The 22,996-nt window shown below is 41.7% G+C and overlaps 1 protein-coding gene across 2 annotated transcripts in view; it reads left to right on the forward strand.

Annotated features, from left to right (window-relative positions):
* Nucleotides 1-22,996, forward strand: part of GRHL1 (grainyhead like transcription factor 1) — a 49,525-nt gene that overhangs the window by 23,178 nt on the left and 3,351 nt on the right. The window contains exons 9-14 of one of the 2 annotated variants that reach the window (XM_025867727.2): nt 8,344-8,502; nt 15,101-15,188; nt 16,422-16,561; nt 18,060-18,097; nt 20,228-20,319; nt 20,644-20,729. In XM_025867727.2, coding sequence (XP_025723512.1) covers nt 8,344-8,502; nt 15,101-15,188; nt 16,422-16,561; nt 18,060-18,097; nt 20,228-20,319; nt 20,644-20,729 — 603 coding nt within the window. The remainder of the gene's footprint in view (nt 1-8,343; nt 8,503-15,100; nt 15,189-16,421; nt 16,562-18,059; nt 18,098-20,227; nt 20,320-20,643; nt 20,730-22,996) is intronic. The other variant, XM_073896984.1, reaches the window with a different exon arrangement.

Here is a 22,996-nt window from a genome sequence, read left to right on the forward strand (position 1 = left end):
TGTGTGTGTGTGTGTGTGTGTGTGTGTATTTGATTTAATTATCCATACAACAGATACTTATTTCATGTCCAGTATTTGTAAAAAGTTGCTTGGCATTCTGCTCTCTACCAAGATGACCTAGGTGTTCAGGTCCACTTGGAGGAAAGTTGTGAGCATAAATAACCTGTGAACTTGGGCAACAGGTTAAGTAACCTCTAAGCCTCAGTTTCCTCATCAGTGAAATGGGGGCAGATTAGTACTGATTTCATAGGTTGTTTCGGGGGCCAGAGTCAGGTGCACTGTAAGAATACAGTAAATATAGCTCAAATATCATGGCAGTATGCAGTTTTATTTGGCTGGAGTTTAGGAATTTGGGGTCATTCATTTAGCGAACACATCGTTCTTATTGACCAGGCACTGCCAGGGTGCTTTGGGAATGTTTGCCCTGTTTGCTCTCTTGCTCACTGTCTCACTCTCTCTCAAATAAATAAAATCCTTAAAAAATAAATAAATAAAAAGGATACATATATTATTCACATTTGAGAAATACTGTGGTTGGTAGTAGGAAACATGGCTGGAAAGGTAGATTGGTATCACATATGGCATCTTGAACGCAGAGGAATTTAATTGCTATTATGTAGACAGTGGTGAGCTATAGAAGATATTTTAGTAAGAATAAAGGATTAAGATTTGTAGTGATACTGTATTTGGCAATTGCCTAATGTTAATGAAGCAGTCTCTTCCATTTCATTCATTACCTGATTTGTAGCCATTTTATTGTTCAGAGGGCTCTTTACTAGAGGTTGGGAGAAAGAAGCGTTAATTTGTGTAAGTTGATACTAGCTCTTTTTTTTTATCAAGTGTTTTTGTTTTGGGGGGCACTATTGTGTGTATTAAAGTTTTGTGAGGATTTGAAAGTTAAGATTTGGAGATAATGTGTAGCTTTTTGCATCCCCATGATTTTTCTGTCATTACTGGCATTTAATTCAGGACCATTTTGTAATAGGCATTGGAAGAAATACAAAAAATGTACTAAACACCGGACAACGCTTTAAAAATGAGTAACAATCTCTGCCATCAAGGGACTTAGGGCACTTATAATTACAGTGTGAGAGAGTGACAGAGGTGGTGAATAGAGGCAGCATGTTCAGGGCATTTGTTTATTCCTTTCCCTGACCTAGGCGATGAGGGTAGAGAGAGATGTGGTTCTTTACCCCAAACTGAAGCTCAGAGTCTGGTCGCAGGGGAGGGGGAGCAAGCTACTTGGTACTTGGTGTAATTCTATTTGGGTCATTAGGGAACGCTTCTCACAGCAATTCTGTCAATTGATAACTAGGTGTTTATCGATGAGCCATGTCAGTAGAGAATGGAATAAAGGTTATTTTAAAATTGAGGGGCAGAGAAAATGAAGGTCTCCAATTCCTGTAAAGATGTGTGAGACTGGAATGGGAATTTGGAGCTAGATTTTGGATGGCCCAGATAATTTGGATTCCTTCCTTCAGAGGGAGGAGAACCACAGAAGGTGGTTGTGATTTTTCTGGCCTCTTTCATTTTCCCAGCCTTCTGGGTGATGTCATGTGGATGAGTTCCCATGACCTCTCATATACTCTGCTGAGCCTAACACTTTGTTACTCTGTTTAGTTTAAAAATCAGATCTCTTAAGAAGAAAACTTTATCTGAGCTGTTATAAGGGTGGTTCATATTCTTAGCAAATCTAGAGGTTCACATTTTGAAATTTTTTATTCTACTCATTGAATAAACCAAATTATGAAAGTAAAAGAAAATTATTTTCACCATTATAGCAGCAATGTTTTAAAAACATGCAAAGTTCTACCTAGTTGTCTCTGTGGGAAAAAAGAATTAAGACTATATCATTTGGATGTCAGGTTCTTGTACATGAATAATAATATAGAGTGAGTATTACTGTTGTGGTAAATTTTTTAAAGGAACAGCCTTTTTTAAAAGGTTTTATTTATTTATTTATTTATTTATTTATTTATTTATTTGAGAGCGAGAGCACAAGCAGGGGACCGCAGGCAGAGGGAGAAGCAGGCTTCCCACTGAGCAGGGAGCCCGATAGAGGACTTGATCCCAGGACCCCAGGATCACGACCTGAGCCGAAAGCAGATGCTTCACTGAGCCACCCAGGCGCCGAGAAACAATCTTTTTGTTCATGAAAAATATCCTAATACAGTGTATTTAAGTCAGCCAGTTTCATTATTTGGCTTCTGACTCAACTTTTTTAGTTTTTGTAACTTTTGATAAATTTCAAGTGCTTTTTTAACACTTTCTGTGAATTAGATGGGTGAAAAATATTTCTATAATTTCTCCCTACAAATGAAATTCACTTGTTAAAGCTCACATATCTGACTACTGTCTTTAGACTGGACAGTCAGCAGGTTTTATCAGAATTGTGCCTTGGTTTGTTGTGTTGCTAAAGGCCAAAAAGAGTAAGTGAGTAAGGGGGTCTAAAATTTGTTCTTGGTTGCTTTCACTTCACTGGCTGGGAAAATGAGCTTCTGATGGCAGCCTGTGTTTCGAGCTTAGTGCAGCCTGGTGTCTTTCTCCCCCTCACTTTTTCTCCTTTGAGGAGGAACAGTAGAGACAGCAGCCCTCTGTGCGAACTGTAGTGTGTGGCTGCCGTAAGGCTTCCTGGAAAAATCATCATAAATCATTTCATGATCTGATTTCTTGTCGATTCTGTGCTTATAAGCACTTGGAAAAACAATCTAGACAAGTTAATCTTTTGATAACATAAATCTTTATTTTGTTGTTTTCCTCACATTTTCAACTGAGGTTTGAAAACAAAATTAAATCTTTCGAAAAGTTTTAAGTGTGTGAATTCTCAGCCAAGAATGAGGAACTACATTAGAAAACTGGGCTGGACATTTGAAAAGGAATCTTGCAGAGCATCTTCGACCTGTTTAGCAGTTTATTTTTGTGGTTAGTTTTTTTCTCTTCTAGTGATTTTGGTTGGGAACATTAGATGCTCATCTTCTGTAAGATTTATGTTTCATTTGTTTGAATAAAAGCAAGCTTTTCCTCAAAATCAGTGGCAAGGAAGCGGTTATCACCGCTTGTATTTCATAGAGGGGTTGAATGTGTAACAATCATCTTACTTTTTACCTTTTTCCCACCCTCTGAGGAGATACTGCAGTTTTTCTGTAACCGTGTTATAGAAAGTGTTTTTCTCTGCACAGTGACTGTGGCCTGAACTTTTGTTTTATCTGGATTTGGGTGACTTGGCCTGTTGTTCTGCTTCTTTGGGCGGTTGCCCATGAGGTAGAACCAATTCCAAGTGTTAACGCTGTGATGAACAGACCATGCCTGTCTTGTCGCTGCCCCGGGACCCAGAGGAGCGCTCTGCCTCGTGTTTCTACACTTGTCCTCTCACCCATCTTGGGTGCTGCTGATGACAGATTTGTCACCTTCCTAAATAAGATTCCTGGAAACAGCTTCTCCCTTAAAACGTACTCTAGTCCCCTCTGTGAGTGTGAATTGTATTGATAAAAAAAATACGGTTCCATGCGCAAATGACACGTTAGCAAGAGGTCCTTCTTAGGAAGTCACTTATGTGGAAATACTTTCTTGCTCTTAACTACATTGTGATGATGTAAGGGTAAATTGTTGTTCGAGCTCCTTAGAGAAGGGTTTGTTTAGATCAAGGCTCAGCAAACCGCAGCTCTTGGCAAACCCTGGCCAACCAGCTGTTCATGGAGGTCAGGTCAAGCTTTATTGAAACGCCACACACCCACTTGTCCACGTATCGTCTGTGGCTGCTTTTGCACTGTTACTGTGGGGTTTATTTGTTGTATGTCATCCTCGAAGGCTGAAACACTGTTGGGTCCTTTTACAGAGAAAGTCAGCCGTCTCCTGGTTTAGATAAATACGTGACACCTGTTATGCATGTCTGCAGCGTCCTTCCTCTTAGCCATATTAATTCACTACTCCCTCCGCATTTTCCTTCTTTGGTGAAAAACATACGTGTTAAGCATGTGCTGCACACCAGGAACCAGAAGCAGAAAGGGCTGACTTGAGTGTTCTGTCTCCAGGGGTCTGCCCCTCAGTGACACTGCAGGTTACCCGAACACGCGGTTCACCCACACAGGTCAACCCCTGCGAAAATCAGATGTTCTGTGAGGAATAAACAGAAGCATAGTTGGTAGATTTTTAATAGGCTTTTTTTTCTGTCACTATCTTATGAACTCTGAGCTCTTAAGGATTTGCATGATCTTACTGAATAGTAAGGTTGATCAGATGCTTTAATCTTTATCTTTCCATTGGTTAAATGAATATCATTATTTGATAGAGCTATAACTCTTAAAATTTTTTTAATTAAAAAACTGGATGGGATCCTTTTAAATACATGTAAGAATATCTGAACTCTTTAAAGAAAGGAAACCGTATGTTGGGGCTTGTTTTAATCACCTGAAAGTTTTGGAGCCAAAGGAGACCTTGGTGGATCAAAGTATAAGTATATAGAAGATTAATCACCTGACAGCAGTGGCTTTTATCCTGACTGATCACTGGAATTACCTGGGGAGCACCTAAAAAAGGCCTTGTGTCTGGAACCCACCCCAGGCCAATGAGAGCAGAACCTCTAGATGTGGCTTTACTGTCTCCAGGAAGGGCTGATGTTCTCTGGGTGATTCTGATTGAGTCAGGGGTATGAAGCAACCAAGTTCCCAGGCAGCGCTGATGCTCCTGGCGCCATGCTTTATGAACCTCTGCTTTATAAGATTCTTAATTCTATACGAGTAGTTCATATAATTACTTGAAATGGCAACTTTACATGGTTCTTTTAAAACAATATGATTTGTAAAAACAAATTGATAAATGTATTACACAAAATTATTGTCACTAATAAATACAGAGTTAGGGATAAAGGATTCATAATCTTTCAGTATAAATATCATAGGACTCAAGAGTTAGATGTGATATAGACATCATCTAATTCAACCTGCCTTTGACAGGTAAGGACCCTGTCCATGGTCACAGCACTAATTAGCGATGGAGCTAAAACTCTGATGTTTCCATTTTCAGACCAAAGCCTTTCCTGTTGACCACATATGCAAGATACCTAAGGCATCTTGCACTCTTGCTAGTTTTTGGTTGAGGCTTAAATGTAGCAAGTGTGCCCCCTTCACTGGCAGCAGCATGTACCCATGACTGTCCTGCTTGTTCTTGCTGTGGAGCCCGCTATGAGAGGCTTTGTGAGCACTGCCCTTACTTCTTTCTTGTAGGTCTTGGGCCCACTGTCCTCCTTGTACCATGTGTCCCGAGCCTGGTATGCTTACATCACACATCTTGCTCAGTGTTTACTGGTGTGTTTATGTATTTATCTAGACAAGGTGGCGTTTTTTAATGTTGAGTTAGGGATGCTGTAAACTTTCTTTGTTGCACTTAGAAACACTTCCAAGTTTGGAAAAGAATTGATTTTATAAAAATAGGACAAGAATATGTATAAGAAAGTGATTGCAAGTCATCCTGAGTAATAGGGTAATGTCTCTCTGAAGACCCCATGTTTATACTGATCCTGGGATTTGGTTCCTGCTTATTTCTGCTTTGAATAGAAACTTGACACTGGGAAGCAAGGGGAGGTTAGGTTTTAGGTTGGATTACCATGAAATCCTCTTGTATGTAAATGGAATATCACTTTGGGTCAAAGACTTCCTGGAATTGTTGAGGGTTAAGTGTAACTTTCCCAGGCTGCTGTTTTTGAGTCCTAAATAGAGCCATGTAGCCTAGAATGAGAGAGAATAATTTAGATTTCCCACTTGGTTGTAAAATGGAAAGTATAGAGATTTAGTTACTTGGTGTGCTCAATTGTTTGCCTGGATTACTGTCTTTCTGTTTGTCTTTTTGTCTTTCGTCTGTTCCGTCTTTCGTCTGTTCCATAACCGATCTCCTTAACTCAGATTTGTAAATTCTATATGAAGTGTTTTTAACAGCATACTGTTGCCCAGTGATCAATACAGGCTTGAACTGCAGAGGTCCACTTATATGTCAGTTTTTTCCAATAAATGTATTGGAAAAATTTTTTGAGATTTGCAACAATTTAAAAAAAACTTGCAGATGAACTGCACAGCCTAGAGATAACCAAGAAAGTGAAAAAAAGGTATCGTAAGAATCTAGTATGTAACATGTATAACATACAAAAGATGCGTTAACTGACTGTGTTATTGGGAAGGCTTCTGGTCAACAGTAGGCTATTAGTAGTGAAGTTATGGGGGAGTCAAAAGTTACACATGGATTTTTGACTCTTGGTAGGGGGGCTGGCAGTTGGTGCCCCTAACCCTCACGTTGTTCCAGGGTCAGCAGTGTAGGAAAAGATGCAAAGTCAAAGCACAAAGTTTCTGTAATGGATTTGAAATTCATACATACCACTTTTTCCTATATATCTAGATTTAGGTATTTTAAAAAATAAAAGCATTTTGTTTATTTACTGAAAATGGGTTAACTGGAAAGAAAAATCATAGCGGGCTAGAAAAGGCAACCCAAGACCCGGCACGGGGCTAAAAGTTAAGTGTTGAGAAAGCTGCCATGTGGAGAATATGGGCCTGGCCTCGAAGCATTCACAGTCTTCCCAGGAGTGGAGAAAAGTGATTAGGGTAAGAAGTTGATTTGGGAAAGACACATTGCAGTATAGGTATTGGGGGGGGCGCGGTTCTGGATATGAATTCCAGCCCTTCACTTTCTACCCTGGGGACAGTTTTAAAAAAATATCCCTGGGCTTCACCTATAAAAGAATTAACACTGTCTCTCAGGGTTGTGAGATGAGATCATGCGTATAAAGCAGGCACCCAGTGCAGGTCTGGAAATCTTAGGCGCTCACTGCCGTGGCCTCCACGACATAAGTCAGGGTGAATGGGGACCCTCTGTGGAGATGGCAGTAGGGCAGGACCTCTGTAGATGTGGAGAGGCAGAGGGGAGCTATGGAGGGGACTTGGACTGGGACAGGAGGAGGAAGAAGGACAGGGGCAAAGACGTGAGGCAGGGGTGAGCATTAAGGTGTGTTCTAGGGGCCATGAGTAGACCGGCCTGAGTGGGGAGCAAATGCAGGGACAGGATGTTAATGTGGACAAGTCTCAGTCATTGTAGGGTGTTGTGGTATTTTCCTTCTTGGAAATAGTGTATAGACTAGAGCAAGAAGAAAACCCCTGTGTTTCAGCATTTGCAAACCTTCTAGAGAACAGTCTGTCATTAATGGTTACAATTTTCTCTCTCCTTACCCTGTCCACTCCCTTCTCTTTACATTCTTAGGGGCTCCACCATCCCAGCTTTTCTGGCTTAAACTTCTCCTTGTCTGGGTCTTGCTTCAGCCAGTGCACCCCATACTCCTGTGGTAGATCTGTCCTAGGTTGTTGGAGCTAACGAGTTGTTGGCCCCTGGACTGGAAGGAATCGAGCGTTAAGAGTCTTGGCTCTCTGAAAGGCAGATTTTTAAAACTGTAATTTCAGTAGTATCCACTGTGTGGTGCTCATGCATCAGAAATAAATTCTCAAACTGGTTGACAGGGAGCGCCATGCCTTGTGACCTTGTATGGAGAGGTTAAAATCCATAATCGCAAAAAAAGGAAATGGAACATGTTTTTTGCTGTACAAAGATTCACTTGAGTTTCTCGTAACAACCTCCAGTGCCACTTTAATAATGAGACTCACTGATTTCATAACTTCCATAATATTGGGACATTCATCGGGTACCACAGTTGTCCTAAGAGTTCGTGTAGATATAAAATAGCAGGCAGAGTCCCAGAGTTTGTACTAAGCTATAAAACATCTCTATATCTCTATGCTCTTGGTAACATTGGTAAAAATGACATCAAGGAAGACAACCGTACTCTTCCACAGTCTGATGCTATAAGTAAATTTTTGGGAAGAGAAAGTTGACAGAGGTTCAAAGCTGCTGTCTATTTTTTTTCCCTTTAAATAAAGTCTGCCATTCCTATGACTAAAAGTAGTTTTAAAATAAGCCTTTTATTTATTTATTTATTTATTATTTATTTATTTATTTTAAAGATTTTATTTATTTATCTGACAGAGAGAGACACAGCGAGAGAGGGAGCACAAGCAGGGGGAGTGGGAGAGGGAGAAGCAGGCTTCCCGCCGAGCAGGGAGCCCGATGCGGGGCTCGATCCCAGGACCCTGGGACCATGACCTGAGCCGAAGACTTAATGACTGAGCTTAATGACTGAGCCGCCCAGGCGCCCCTAAGCCCTTCATTTTTAAAAAAAGTTTAAGTGAGAAGCTGAGCTCTCATTTAGAACATAGTTGAGTAATTTCAGTAATGTTGGTATTTTTACAAGCTGTGCTAAGGTTGACTGTTGGTGCCTATTGCTTCTAATACCTTCTTTTCCCTTTGCAGGTTTTCATCTCCGTGAACTGCTTAAGCACAGATTTCTCTTCTCAGAAAGGTGTGAAGGGGTTGCCTCTTAATATTCAAATTGACACCTATAGTTATAACAACCGTAGCAACAAGCCTGTGCATCGGGCATACTGCCAGATAAAAGTCTTCTGTGACAAGGTAAGATTGTCAGATTGGGGAGGGGCAGTTAGAGTAAAGCATGTGAGACACACACTCTTCCTCACAGAGAATAACCAGGGTCTTTTTAATATTTCACTTTGATACAAATGTATTGCTAATAATATGAAATAGCTTACTTGAAATTAGAAATTATTGTTTTAGCCATACTTAGACACATTATATGGGGGAGGAAAAAAAAATCTCATTTTAACTGAAAAATTAGAGGAGCCAATGAATACATTTTGTTGGGCATGTCTGACAGAGTCCAGATGGCGCACATACGGGGCTGTGCTCAGTCCTCCGTGTCCTCTCGGCTCAATGGTACTTGGAGGCAGTGGCTGCAGTGTTGGAGCTCTGGAGCTTTGTGTCTGAGGGCTCCATGTGGACGACCAAAGAGGGCTGTCCTTTAACTAGCTTACCTCCCTCCGGGCCCTTTGGCAAGTTGTCAGCCAGCTCACTAAAGCAGAAGATGAGATTCAGAGTCTTCTCTTGAGCAGCAGGTAGGCAAGAGGAGAAAGCATAAGCCTAAATGAGTTCAACATCATTTCTTTTATCTGGAGAAGAAATGGTCACTTTGGCCAGCTGCAGAGCCAGGGGCCCAACTGGATGAACTCCAGAGAGAGGTAGTAGGCCCACTGTGTCTTGAAGATTGGAGACTGTATTCTCCTCAAGAACTCGGCAGCAGCCATAGAGAAACGAGTGCTCCACTGAACTACAATTGAAGGCGACCTTGACTTTTCCCATTCAGAAAATGTTGGACTATATTTTTTGCCATTCCCCTCTTTTTGTCCTCTTTAACAACAGCAAAAACAACAACAACAACCCTCTCTGTTATTAAGATTTTTAGAAGGTACTAGAAAACTGGAAGTGTATTTGCTATCAGAAGTCTGCTGTCCTAATTTTTACATGGGGGACCAGAACACAGCATGTGGCCTCGTTGGAGCAACCTGAGACCTTCCAAGTTCAGAGAACTTTCTCAAACACCCAGATTTAGTAACATTTATTGAGTACCACATGCCTGGTAACGTGCTAGGCTGTATTAGTTTTCTGTTGTTGCTATTAACAAATTACCACAAACTTAGCGGTTCAAACAACACACTTCTATCATTTCATGGTTCTATAGGTCAGAAGTCTGAGGTCTTGCTGGGCTAAGCTGTTAGAAGGTCACATCTCCTTCTGGAGTCTCTAGGGGAGAATCTGTTTGTCTGCTTTTCTACCTTCAGGAGGCACTCACATTCTTTGGCTTGTGGCCCCTTCTACATTTAAAGTCAGGAGGCTCTGACTTTAAATTACATCACATCCCTCTGACAGTGCTGCCATTGCCATGTGTCCTCATCTGGCTCTTTTGCTTTTAAAGACCCCTTCCGTTATCCTGGGCTGACAAAGATGATCTCGGACACTTGCCCTATCGGAATGCCAGCTGATCAGCTACCTTATGTCTCCTTTGCTGTGTAAGCTCACATGTTCACAGGTCCTGAGGATTTTGGTGTGGATATCTTCCAGAGGCTGTTAGTCTACCCACCACAGTGCTTCCCACATAAGCTGCATTGTACAAATCACGAATCACATCAGGTGTGAAGCAGGGATTTCTGATCCTGGGTCAAATTTCTTTCCTTCATACCACATTCCTTTTTTTAACCAGAAGAAAACCTAAAGAGATATCCAAAGTCATAAAAACTCTCAGCCCCAATTTTTTATTATTTGATTCAACAGACATAAAATTATTCTAATTGTTATCCAAGTGTTTACTGTGTTTCTGATGTATCGTTCCTAGGACTGTAACAGTTTGTGGACTGATCCTGGTCCGTGGATCACACTTAGAATATCAGCTGATTAAATGATGTCAGCATGAGTTAGCATGAACTGGAGTTTTTTGTATTAGATGACAAAAGCATAGTATAAGCAGTTTTGCAGAGAAGGAACAGTATTGTTCACAATCTTAAATGAAACTTGGTTTTAATATTAAGACTTTTTGAGGGAAGCTCCTGTATTGGTAGCTGATTTAGAAAATGAAACACAGGAGAAGTTTCATGAATTGTCCAAAGTTATTTTATCAGTCAGTTGTTGTGCAAAATTTAGAAACCGGTTCTTTTTGTTGTGTGAGTGTGTGCTAATGTATACTGTGAAGCAGAAAGCTTTTTCTTCAGAGTTGCAAAACTGAGTGTGGTTTGGGACAACACATGATTTCAGGAGTTGCTGCTTGCCTACTCGCCTGTTCGTTTAGGTCACATGTGATAGGAGCATGTTATCCAAGGTCTTGCCTAGAATGTTCACTGTGCAGGCCAGTCACTGTTTTTTCATGACTTGTGTGTAAGCTCTGTACCACGGTAAAAGATCACGCAAAGCCATGGTTAGAAACTAGGCATCTGCCCCTAGCAGTGCTTTGTGTGGCCTGTCTAGATGCCCACATACCCTCAGCCTTCACAGGTATGGCTTTCTTTGTAAGGCCCCTAAAAATATTGCTGACCTTTTCTTCCCTTTTGCTGGAGCAGAGATCTCAGGGATGAAAATTGTTGGTGTCCTTTCCCCTTACCAGCCCATATGGCACACAACAGTGTTGTGAGCATGATACAGTTGCAAGGTGCCTTGGGGACATGGGAGGTGAACTTACACACTGTTCTCATCCTGGGGTTTTAATCTCAGAGCTGTTAGGGTTGATATAAAACCCTGCATGGGAAGAGAATATGTATTGCTGTGTATAATTAATATTCAAAGTCCTTGAATCTTTCAACCACATGGAACTCCTCTATAACCTCACACCCACTCTTGATTCTCGTGCATCTTGTTTTAACTTCTGTCATCCCTTATGGTTGGGATTGCTTTGCTCTTCTGGGTTGCCTGGTTGTCTGGTGCTGCCTCTTCTCTGTGGAATATCCCACGTGCCTCCTTGTTTCTCTCCTTCCTGAGATTTGACTCACCTGTTGTTTGGTGTCACCTGTCAATTCATTTTTCTCTGCTGGTTCTTAAAACTCTCACATCTTCTGAATCTAGTCCACATCCACAGTAAGAAACTAGAAATAAAACATCTCTTGGTATCGACATCTCTTGGTATCCTTCAGAGGTATTTACATTGTTTTTCTCTCCTAAGAAGAAGGTTTTACTAGTATTTTATTATGAATTGCTCAACTGGTTTGATAAATGGAACTTTCTCTTACAGCAGAAGCAGCAGCAATTTAACACTTTTTCAGAGAAAACAAGAACAGGAATTGGGTCTCTAACCAATGGAAATTTGGCAGCTTCTTTTCCTATGAGCTTGTATATATGTATATACCTGGGTTTCATCCTCAGAGAGAAAAATGTCATTGACCTTTATTTCCCACAGATCATTTTCTTCGTCAGAGTAATATTTACTGTGACTGTGATCTGGAACAGATAGATTAACTTTTTAGGTCACCAGGTGATTGCCCAAGATCAGTCTCTTTAGTTGTTGAGCCAGAGAGTGAAATAGCGTGAATTTAAATGGTTCGCTGTAATGTTACAGGACTTCCTTTAACATTTCTTGCAGAGTCTACTACTGATGAATTCTTTTAGCTTTTGTATGTCTGAAAAGTATTTCGCCTCTGATTTTGAAAAATCTTTTTGCTGGGTATAAAATTCTGGTTGACTGCTTTTTCCTTCAGTGCTGGAAAGACATGACTCTGCTGTTGTCAGGCTTACTTTTTTTTTTTTTTGGTAAGATTTTATTTGTTTATAGAAAGAATGCACGAGTGGGGGAAGGGGCAGAGAGGGGGGGGAGAGAGAATCTCAAACAGACTGCCCACTGAGCACAGAGCCTGATGTGGAGCTCCAACTTATGACCCTTGAGATCATGACCTGAGACAACATCAAGAGTCAGACTCTCAACCGACTGAGCCAGCCAGGCGCCCCAGGCTTCCGTTTCTAATGAAATATCTGCCATCATCATTCTTTGTTCTTCTGTACTTAATGTGTTTATTTCTCTATGACTCTTTTTAGATTTTCTGTTTTTACTGGTTTTGAACAATTTGATGTGTCTCTTTACATTTCTTGTTCTTAAGAGTTTGTTGAGCTGCTTGGATCTGTGGGTTTATAGTTTTCTGGAACATTTTTCAGGCATTGTTTCTTGAAACACGTTCTTTCATCCTCCTTTGGGAATGCTGGTTGCACACGTACACGCACGGTGCTTGCAGTCCCACAGCTCCCTGGTGCTGTTCATTTTCTAGGATTGCCTTTTCTCTCTGTGTTTCATTTTGGATACTTTCTGTTGTTAACGTCCTAAAGTTTTACATCGGTATTTCCGTCGCCCTGTCTATACCGCCATTAATCCCATCGAGTGTATTTTCCATCTCAGATGTTGTAGTTTTTGTCTCTGGGAGATCAATTTGGGTCTGTTTTATAGCTTTCTTGTTTCAATATGTGTTTTTTTTACTAACTTTTTGAACATGTGGAATGCAGTTATAATAACCATGCTAATGTCCTTGCCTGAATTCTGTGTCGTTTCTGGGCTGGTTTCAGTGGTTTGATACCCTCCTCATACGGTCGTGTTTTCCAGCTTCTTTACACGCTTGGCAACCTTATGGGATACTAGACATTGTGAGTTTTACATTGTCTGCTGCTGGATGGTTTTGTCATCTTTTGAATCTTCTTGAGCTTTGTCCTGAGAGCTAGTGAAGTTACTTGGAAACATTTTGATCCTTTCAGGTCTTACTTTTACAGTTTGATAGGTGAGTCTGGATTAGTGCTCAGTGTCAGCTAATTATTCTCCACAACTGAGCTGAGGTTTTCCTGACTGTTCTACCAACTACCCTGTGGATTTTAAGTTTCTCCAGTCTGATTGGTGGGAAGAGGCACTGTTTTCCCTGTGTGAGTTTCAGACACTATTCTCTAGTTTTTCTGAGGGCTTTTCCCCCAATCGCGGGTAACTTCCTTACACCTGTTTCTCTCTCAGTACTGGACTGACTACTTAGTATTGGACCCTCCAAAGATCTCTGGGGTTCTCTCTCGTGTTAACTCTTACCCCATTGCTACTTTGTCCTGCTTCCTTGATCTCTCCCTGGATTTTCAACACTGTCTCTCGACCCAGGGAACCTGGATGGAGCAGACCTCTGGACGTCCGTCCCTGTGCCACAGCCTGGGAACTGTGAAGCTCATCTTGCTTGTTTCTTGTCTCTCAGGAATCCCTGTTCTTTGTTGCCTGGGGGCCTTAAAAATCCTTGTTTCATGCATCTGTCTTTTTTTTGTTTAAGTTGTTTCAGGGTGGAGGGTAAGTCCAGTCTGTGATAGTCCCATCTTGAGTGGAAGCACAAGTCCCTTGTTCTTTATGGATGGCGCTGATAAATGTGGAGGGAAATGTCTTATTTTTTAAAACTACCTTTTGGGGAGTATAATTTATCATCAGAGGGAAGCTACTGTGACTGTTGGAAAGAACTGAGAGAGATACAGACCAACTATATGGTAATGGGTGGGAGATTGGGGATACTGACCTGTTTTTCTGTATCAAGGAGATGATGTTTGTGTCAGCATTACATAGCAATTTTTATAAAAGCATATTGTATGTTTACCAATATCTTAGTGTATTAACACCTTCTAGAAGAGGCAGAAGGTGGTTTCTATTCTGTTTTTTAAAATGCGGTTTCATTATATAATAGTGCAAGGATCTGTGGGATGATTTTCATTGCCTCTCTTTGCTATCAGGGAATGTATTTGCAGAAAAATAAGCTACTTGTTCAGACTTAACTGGGTAACTTTGTGAAGAAACCTGTATCACCCAGAAATAAATGCTAACAGGTGAAGCAAAATGATTAATTGTTATGTTTTTGTTATACGTGCTTAATTTTAGGTCATGTTTGTTATTAATGTGGTTTTTTATTTTTGTGGGTTCAATTGCACGGCACTGCCATTCTCTGTATAGTTGATATATATTGTGTATAATAGGTCCTCTTTATAGGATTTGAGAGTACACTTTTTCTCTTTTAAGTGATTATGCAGATTTCTACTTAAATCTTTGCTTTTAGGAGTTATAGTTGGTCATGTCTGTCACTTGGTTGATGCCAAGTCCTTGGGCAGAATCACACTTCCAATGATAACATTGCCCATATAGGCAAGTACACTCAAAGCAGGGTCAACTTGGTTACTAGACAACGGGAACGGTCACTTAGGGTTTTGAAGGCAATGTAGTACATTGGCAGATTTTTTTCAGCTTTTCATTTAACCTGGTCATATCCATTGTTGAGGGGAATTTTGCTTTATTTGTTTTTTAAGTAGATGTTATTTCCCCATGATTTCACATGGTTAAACAGTTTTAAGAACGGGCTTTTTAGAGGCACCTGGGTGGCTTAATCGGTTAAGCACTGGACTCAATTTGGGCTCAGGTCATGATCTCAGGTTGTGAGATGGAGCCCTGCGGCCGGCTCCACCCTGGGCATGGAGCCTGCTTAAGATTCTCTCTTTCCCCCTCCCTCTCAAAAAAGGGGGGAAAAATAGGTTTTTTAGAGGAAACTACTATGATAAGCTCCATGAATATATTAATGGAGTTCCTCTCCAGAGAGGAGATATTTTTTCCCATTCATCAGATAAGAATTAAATATTTTAAAGAGGATCAGTTAAACGGAATCATGCCGTGTCTTCTCTTGACCTATAGGGAGCTGAAAGGAAAATCAGGGATGAAGAACGAAAACAAAGCAAAAGAAAAGGCAAGTGTACTGACCCCAGCTCCCAGTTGAATGCCTGTAAGTAGAAATGTTTCCGCCACATTTCAGATCTTTTCCATTTAGAATGGTGACTAGAGTTTTCAAGCAAAAGATACAATAGTGGATACTTAATGCTGTGAAGTGGTAGCATTGCTTCCTTCATTGTTACACAAGCAGATGAATGGCTGATCTAAGTCATTTTCTTGGGGGAAACGACAGAAAAGGATTCTTGAGTTTTTCCAGAGTTCAGATATTTTGGCGGTTAACTTTAGTTTGGGTTACTGATTCCAGTCCTGAAAAATAACAGGTCTTCTATCTGAATAGCTGATGATAAAACCGGGACTTGTCTAGATCTTTAAGAATAACAATAACGCTCCTGAGAATTCAGGATGTCTCACTTTTAAATGCGTGTAGTTTTCTTATGTATAGTATTCTGACGTTTCAGAATCTGTAGGGCTCCTGTTTGGACATTTCACCAGGAAAGCTTTATTTCTTTCCTTTTTTTTTTTAATGTGACCAGTATTCATACTCACAAAATCCTGTATCTCTCCGCTACAAGGGGGAAATGCTGCTCTGTGGTGGTAGTGTTTCATCTCTAGTATGTGGGCCACAAGCATTGGGCCTCTGAACAGTCTGTCTAGCTCAGCAGATGTCTGCCCTGCAGCACAGGGCGTTAGGTTCTCCAGCTAGCATCAAAGTGCAGACTCCCGATGTCACTTCAGAGAGAGCTAACCAGGAGAGTTCATCACCAAGGGCTTCAGGGCAGATGACAGGGGAAGAGGAAGTCTATAATTTAATAAATAAATAACCTAGTCAGTGACACTTACTCTGAGCCTCTCTGAGGTTAAGTGCTGAGGTGAAGTTGGAGGTATAAAGGTGAATGTTCTCAAGCTGAAGAGTACATTGCTGTTAGAATGTAAATTATTTAATCAGGACAGCTAAGGTGAAACGACTTCTGAATTATGTTTATACAGTTATAAGTCTTAGCCTTTCAGACAAAAATTAAATATGTTTTGCCTCTGTTCCAAATTTTATGTGTATGTTTAAAAGTAGCCTTTTCTGATTTTCTAAGATGTTCAGTTGATTGTAGTATAAATATAAGCAACATATTTCTTCACGTGAACTGTGATTTTCCTCTTAATTCAGGCAACATGACCTGTACCTTATATAGTGCTGCCATTTAAGTTTCTTAAATTTGAGGAGAATGCTCTGTGGCCTGCATCCAGTATGTGTATATAAGTGTTGACTGTGGTGTCATTTTTTTTTTTTCAGTTTCTGATGTTAAAGTGCCACTGCTTCCCTCTCACAAACGAATGGATATCACAGTTTTCAAGCCCTTTATTGATCTTGATACTCAGCCTGTCCTCTTCATTCCTGACGTGCACTTTGCCAACCTTCAGCGGGGTGCTCACGTAGGTAACCAGGATCCCAGGGTGGCTGCAAGAGAAAGTCTTTGGCATTCATGGTAAACAGAAGCCAAAATTTAGTGAGGTTTGACCAGTGTTATGGGTCAGCCTTCTGGAATATTCAGTTGGGGTGACATGGTGTCCTTACAGTAAAGTGGACGTAAGTGTTGTTGATGGAAATGAAGTACCAAACCTGTCAACTTCACTCTGTATGTATGTATGTATTTATGTCTTAGTTCGTTTTAAAAATGCTAGAATAGTGACATAGTTTGGAGTCTGAGTCTATGATCTTGTGGATTTAACTTACATGCTTCTGGGCAGGGGGGAGAAGCCACAGTAATACTTAGGGTAGGTAGCCATAATGGCAGAAAGGCTCTTTTCATTGTTTCGGTTCCTGAATCATAATTGACACATAGAGAGCCTTATCTTGGCAATTAATATAAAAGGTCACAACTAGCCGCACCCTGCTCTGAGCAGGAGCTTAGTGGAGATAGCAGCTTGGATAGAGTGGAGCCTGCTTTCTATGCAGAGCTCAAAAAAATATGAAGAAGATAGTCTGCCATGCAGTTTGTGCACAGATTTATATGGGTTAATGATTTTTTAGTTTTGGGGGTTGAGAGGGCATTGCCAATGTATCCAGTTTCCTTTCCTTTTCTTTTTTTTTTCTTTAAGGTTTATTTGAGAGAGAGAGCAAGCACGTGGTGTGGGGAGGGGCAGAGGAAGAGGGAATCTCAAGGAGACTCGTTGCTGAGCGTGGAGCCCTACATAGGGCTTGATCTCATGACCCTCAGTGAGCAGGATCTGAGCTGAAGTCAAGAGTTGCACACTTAACCAAACTAAGCCGCCCAGATGCCCCAACCATGTATCCAGTTTCTAATGAGAAGCTTTGGGGTGAGCAGGGGTCGGCAAACTTTTCCTGTAAAAGGCTCAAATAGTAAATATTTTAGGCTTTTGGAGTCACACAGTGTCTGCTGTGACTCTTCAACTCTGCCATTGTAGTGCCAAAACAGCTATAAACAACATGCCCATGGATGAGTGTATCTGTGTGCCATACATGTTTATATAAACAGGCACTGGGCCACACTTGGCTCATGGGCCCTAATTTGCCAATCCCTGCTTTAGAGGAGTTCAAGATGCCTTTAAGAACCTGGTTATTGAAAAATAAGTCTAGGGGTGCCTGGGTGGCTCAGTCGTTAAGCGTCTGCCTTCGGCTCAGGTCATGATCCTGGGGTCCTGGGATCAAGCCCCACATCAGACTCCCTGCTCTGTGGAAACCCTGCTTCTCCCTCTCCCCCTGCTTCTGTTCCCTCTCTCGCTGTGTCTCTGTCAAATAAATAAATAAAACCTTAGGGGGAAAAAAAAAAAGAGTAAGGCTAAAGGATTTTGTATTAGACTAGACAAATTCAAAATTACTTTCATTTTAGGAATATGTCACTTATGGTTTGAAATATTTTGAGCATATACTAGAAAAGCAATCTAAATTTTTTTTTTTTTTTGGTCTTAGGTCCTTCCTATTGCCCCAGAAGAATTGGAGGGTGAAGGGTAAGGTTTATGTTTTGTTTTGTTTTAATAAATTCTTTTTATTTTTAAACAACCTCAAACTTACAGAAAAATTACAAGTACAATACAAAGAACTCATTTTTTCCTGAGCCATTTGAGAGTAAGCTGCAGACTCAGTGACCTGTCATTCCTAAACACTTTAGTGTATATTTCCTACAAAAGAGGACAGTCTCCCACATAACAGAGCCATATTAACAAGACGTTCCATTCAGGTTTTGTCAGTTGTTCCAGTAATGTCCTTTAGTGCAAAAAAGATCCAGTTCAGACTCACACCGTGTGTGTAGTTGTCTCTTTAATCTCCTTTAGTCTCGAACAGTCTCAATGTCTCCTTGACTTTCCTGACCTAATACTTCTGAAGATTACAAGCCATTTGCTTCATAGAATGTCCTTCAGTTTGGGTCTATTTGTTGTTTTCTCATGATTAGATTCAGGTAATTATGCATCTTGGCAGGAATGTTGTAGACATAACGCTGTGTTCCCAGTTTGTCAAGTGGCATAATTTTGTTTTACCCCCTGCTAATGCTGTTCACTTTGATCACTTGATCAAGGTGGTGTTTGTCAGGCTTCTCCGCCATGAGGGCACCCATCCCCCTTTTGTAGTAAGTGTTTTGTGGGGAGGTGCTTTGTTGCTTTGAAAATTTCATTCCTCATCAGACTTTCAATTTATTAACATTTTCTTTATTACTGGTATGGACTTATAGTTTCCAGCTCTGTTTAACAAGTTGCAAATCATTGCTATCATTTACTTTGCTCAAATTGTCCTGGAAGGTCAGTTGGAGTCCTTCCAGCTGCTTCTGAGTCCCTTCAACATCCCTCCCTCCCCCAGCTCCCTGAGTGTTCCTTCACATCTGGGCACTCGTGCTTTCCCTTCCCCAGCTTGAGGATCAGCTGCTTCTCCAAGAAACCCTGCTCCCTTTTGGAGAAGGAACCTGGCCCTGGGTGTGCTCCTTGCTTTGGAGGTGTCATTGCCCTCTGACACCTGGGTACTCTCCGTTGGCCCACTTGGGCCCTGACTGCCCACACCGGCAGACCCCCTACCAAGCGCTCGACCATGTTGAGGGTCCGGTCCCCTCTTCGGGGCTCCCCTTTCAGATCCATGTTGAGTAGGGAGCCTTTTCTCTGAAGGCCATCCTCCACTGCCTGTCGAACTCTTGACGTGCTCAGACACACCTCAGGTGCTTTCACGGGAGGCCAGGTATGTGGTGGAAACTAAAACAGACTGAGTATTTTAAGGCCCAGCCCATATTCTTGAAGTGATCCTTCTTCTCAAAACCAAGCACTCTTTCTTCACTTTCAGTTATTGTACTGTTTTCTTGCTCACCCACAGTGAACCCCCTCACAAAGTAGAATTTGAACCCCATAACTTATTTCTTCAAACACACTGGTGTCTATTTCCTCTTTTTATTTGCACTGACACTACTGTATTCGAACCCTTTCGAATTTTATGCTGCGATCATCCACAGAGTCCTGTAACAGGTTCTTCTGCATGTGGGTCCTAGAGTCCCCTCTGGTCTTTACCACACATTTTGATTACAGCATTCTTATTTCACGAAATTTTGAAAGATTTCCTAAAGCCTGCAACATGAGTCTAAAATTCCTTATAGCCAGATGATCAAGGTGTTCCCTCTAGCGTCCAGGCTGCCCTTCTGGATGTCTTCCTACAGAGCATTCTATTTTAGCCAGCCTGGCTCTGCTGATTGCACTTCCCCCCTTTGTTAACATGTTCTCTCCTTTGTTACCACCTTTGTGTGTGTGTGTGTGTGTGTGTGTGTGTGTGTTTATAGCTCAAATCCTACTTCCTCCATAAAATGCTTTCTGAAAAGAAGCTCTCTGTTTCTAAGAATCCAGCTTGATTTAGTGTCAGAGCAATGGGGAGTGTCTGGCAGGCGACCTGAGTATAGTCCCAGCTCTGCCGTTACATAGTATGAGCTGGTTCAGTCAGTGCCTTTCCTTGGGCCTCAGATTTTCATCCACAAACTAAGGAAGCCAGGCCAGATAAAGAACGACGGTCATTTTGAATCTAAACTTCAGTGATATACCCTAAAACTCTTTTCTGTTTCCACAAGTGATTGAAGTTGAAGTCACTAATCACCTCATTTGGACTGTCTGCAGATCTAACTTGAAAAGGGGTCCATATGGATCGGAGGATGATTTTGCGATTGCACCTCCTGCTAAGCTGACTCGGATCGAAGAACCAAAGAGAGGTGCGTTGGTTTACAGTGAATTACAGAAGTGAGTTCTGAATGTGTCAGAAGCATGAATTGCTCAAGCAGATCTTGTCTGGCTTGACTTTCTTGACTGTTTTTCCATCAGACCAGCTCTTGGCTTGAAGCTGGGACTTAGAGCAGAGTAAGAGGAACCGAAAGCTGTATTCCTCAGGAGTACTTGATATTGGTTCATGTTTGCTGCTCTAGATGTGGATGTCTCTTTTTGGTTTAACCAGCGTCTAGGGTCTGTTCTCTCATTTTTCTCATATGAATAACTGTGTCCTTTTTCTTTCCCCTGCCTTATTCCTGGCTGGGGATTAGTGCTGCTCTACGTACGAAAGGAGTCAGAGGAAGTCTTTGATGCCCTGATGCTCAAGACTCCATCTTTGAAAGGCTTGATGGAGGCTGTAAGTAGTATAAGCTTAGAAACGCTCTTTTTAAACAGACTTAAGTAGAATGCCACTGAAACACATTTTATCAGGCCACCCAGATTCCTTGTTATACTGAAATCTCTGAACCCTGCCTGTGGCATAGCCCACGTTTCATCCAGTCTCTTGGGGCCCTCAGCTGTCTGCAGGGCCTTCCCCACTGGGCCTCACATCACCACACCCAGCACACTAGTTGGTAGATAGAAACTTCTGAGGAATGTCTAGTCAACTGAGTTGACTGCTTTTGTGATGATCTATGAAATAGGGTTTTGGATGGGTTTTTTTTTATGATTTTATTTATTTATTTTAGAGAGCCAGCACAAGCTGGAGTGGCAGAGTGAGAGGGAGAGAGAAAATCTCAAGCAGACTCCACGCTGAGTATGGAGCCTGACGCAGGGCTCAGTTCCAGGACCCTGAGATTATGACCTGAGCCAAAACCAAGAGTTGGAAGCTTAACCAGCCATGCCACCCACACACCCCTGAAATAGTTTTAATATACTTGGTTAAAGGAAGATTGCCATTTAACAAACTGTTTAGAAGCTCATAAAAATTATTTTTAATCAAATAGAAATCCTTAAAAACTCCATGCATAAAAACAATGGCTCCTTGGTCTGCCTTTGAAACTCCCGATCCCGGGGAATGACCAAGCTTGTATCGAGTCCTTACCCAAAGCCTATTTGAGAAAATTTAGATGTGTAGCCAGTGATAACCATAATCCTTCCCACTAAGACCTCAGCACTGAGCAAACTGACCCCAGCCTGCCCTTCTGGGACATCAGCAAGAGATGGCATGAGAAGGAGGCCATTTTGACTTTGCCCCGGGATACAATTCAAGAAATCAGCACTGTATCCTGATATTTATCAACCCCCTATAAATCATAGGCACCTTTGAATTCAAAGCATGTGCATCACTGGAAATGGGTTTCCCCCGGCTCCCCTGACAAGTGCAGTGTGCTGAATTAAGTTAACAAATGTTTGTTAAGCACCTGCTTTGTGCCAGGTTCTGTTCTAGCTACTAGAGTCATGAGACTAAGTGACACATTGCGGAATGGAACTTAGGGTCCATTTAGGAAGGTAGGGACAAGAAAGTAGGCAAAGAAATTTAAGAAGTAATTTTTCAGGCACTTCACAGATAAATGCAGTGAAGAAAACTAAAGCAGGGCGAGGGGACAGTGGACTGGGGAGCCGTGGTCTTTCAGGGTCCCTGAGCTCACAGGTGTCTCTGAGCACATTCCCTCCCCGCGCAAAGCCAGCACCACCATTAGCCTCTGCTTTCTGTTTTTCAGCTTCATGTGATTTCTCCTAGATTACTCTTTCTTACCTTGTCTTCTGATAACTTTTCCTCATTTCTTCAGAACTGTGCAAAGTCTTAATTATGGAGAAAAAAGAAGTGAAAAAGATTGAGACTTACTGTGTAAATACAACGTGCTCACACCCATAAAGAATTCGTCAGTGTCGTGTGTCTCTCAGGCCTGGGGTTTCCTAATTGATGCTTCATAAGTACAAATTATTACCCAGTGATAAAGAAAAGAAACGGATTTGTTTGGATGATGGGAGCTTAGATTTGGTTTGAACTGGGTGCTTTTGTTAGCTTGAAAGCAGTCTGCAGGTTGGCCTTCTGAGGCCCCCTTTCTCAGTGCTCCTTTGAGTTTTGCTGTTCAGATGGAGGGTTGGCGGTAACCCCAGTTTGGGGATGGTCTGTGCACAATTCCAGATAAAGCATTTGTGTAGACTGAATCAGCTTATCTTCGGATTAATTCATCCTCTCACCTTTTGCCCCGAAAGGAAACCCGCACACTTGATACCACACTGATTTCACTGCTCTGTGTGGACCCTCACAGATCATGAAAGGGGGGTGGAAGAGCTGAGGCTCAGGAGGGCCCAAGGGCCACACCCCAGCAGCTGCAGCCACGTTAGCCAGAGCCTTGGGGGTTTTACGAGAGTCTACGCTGCTCTCTGAGAGGCTCTGGGTAGAACTGGCAGAGGTGCAGTCTTGGTTTGTGATCAGGGACTTTGATGTTTCTTCTGGGCTGTGGGACATTAAAGTGTTGTTTTCCTTCCAATATTCTGTATCTGAAGTTAACTCCTGCTCTTTGTTGAACACAGAGTAATCCTCACAGCAGTCCCGTGCTATAGGAAGTGAGAGTCTCCCTTTCCTGAGGAGAGGAGGCTGAGGATCAGAACTGTGACTTGTGTTGAAAGCAAATCAGAGCTGATTCAACTCAGATGTGTTGACTCCAGAGCGGG

The sequence above is a fragment of the Callorhinus ursinus genome, unplaced genomic scaffold (assembly GCF_003265705.2).
Source record: "Callorhinus ursinus isolate GAN/ISIS: 27379988/994484 unplaced genomic scaffold, GSC_fseal_2.0 scaffold10, whole genome shotgun sequence".
NCBI lineage: Eukaryota > Metazoa > Chordata > Mammalia > Carnivora > Otariidae > Callorhinus > Callorhinus ursinus.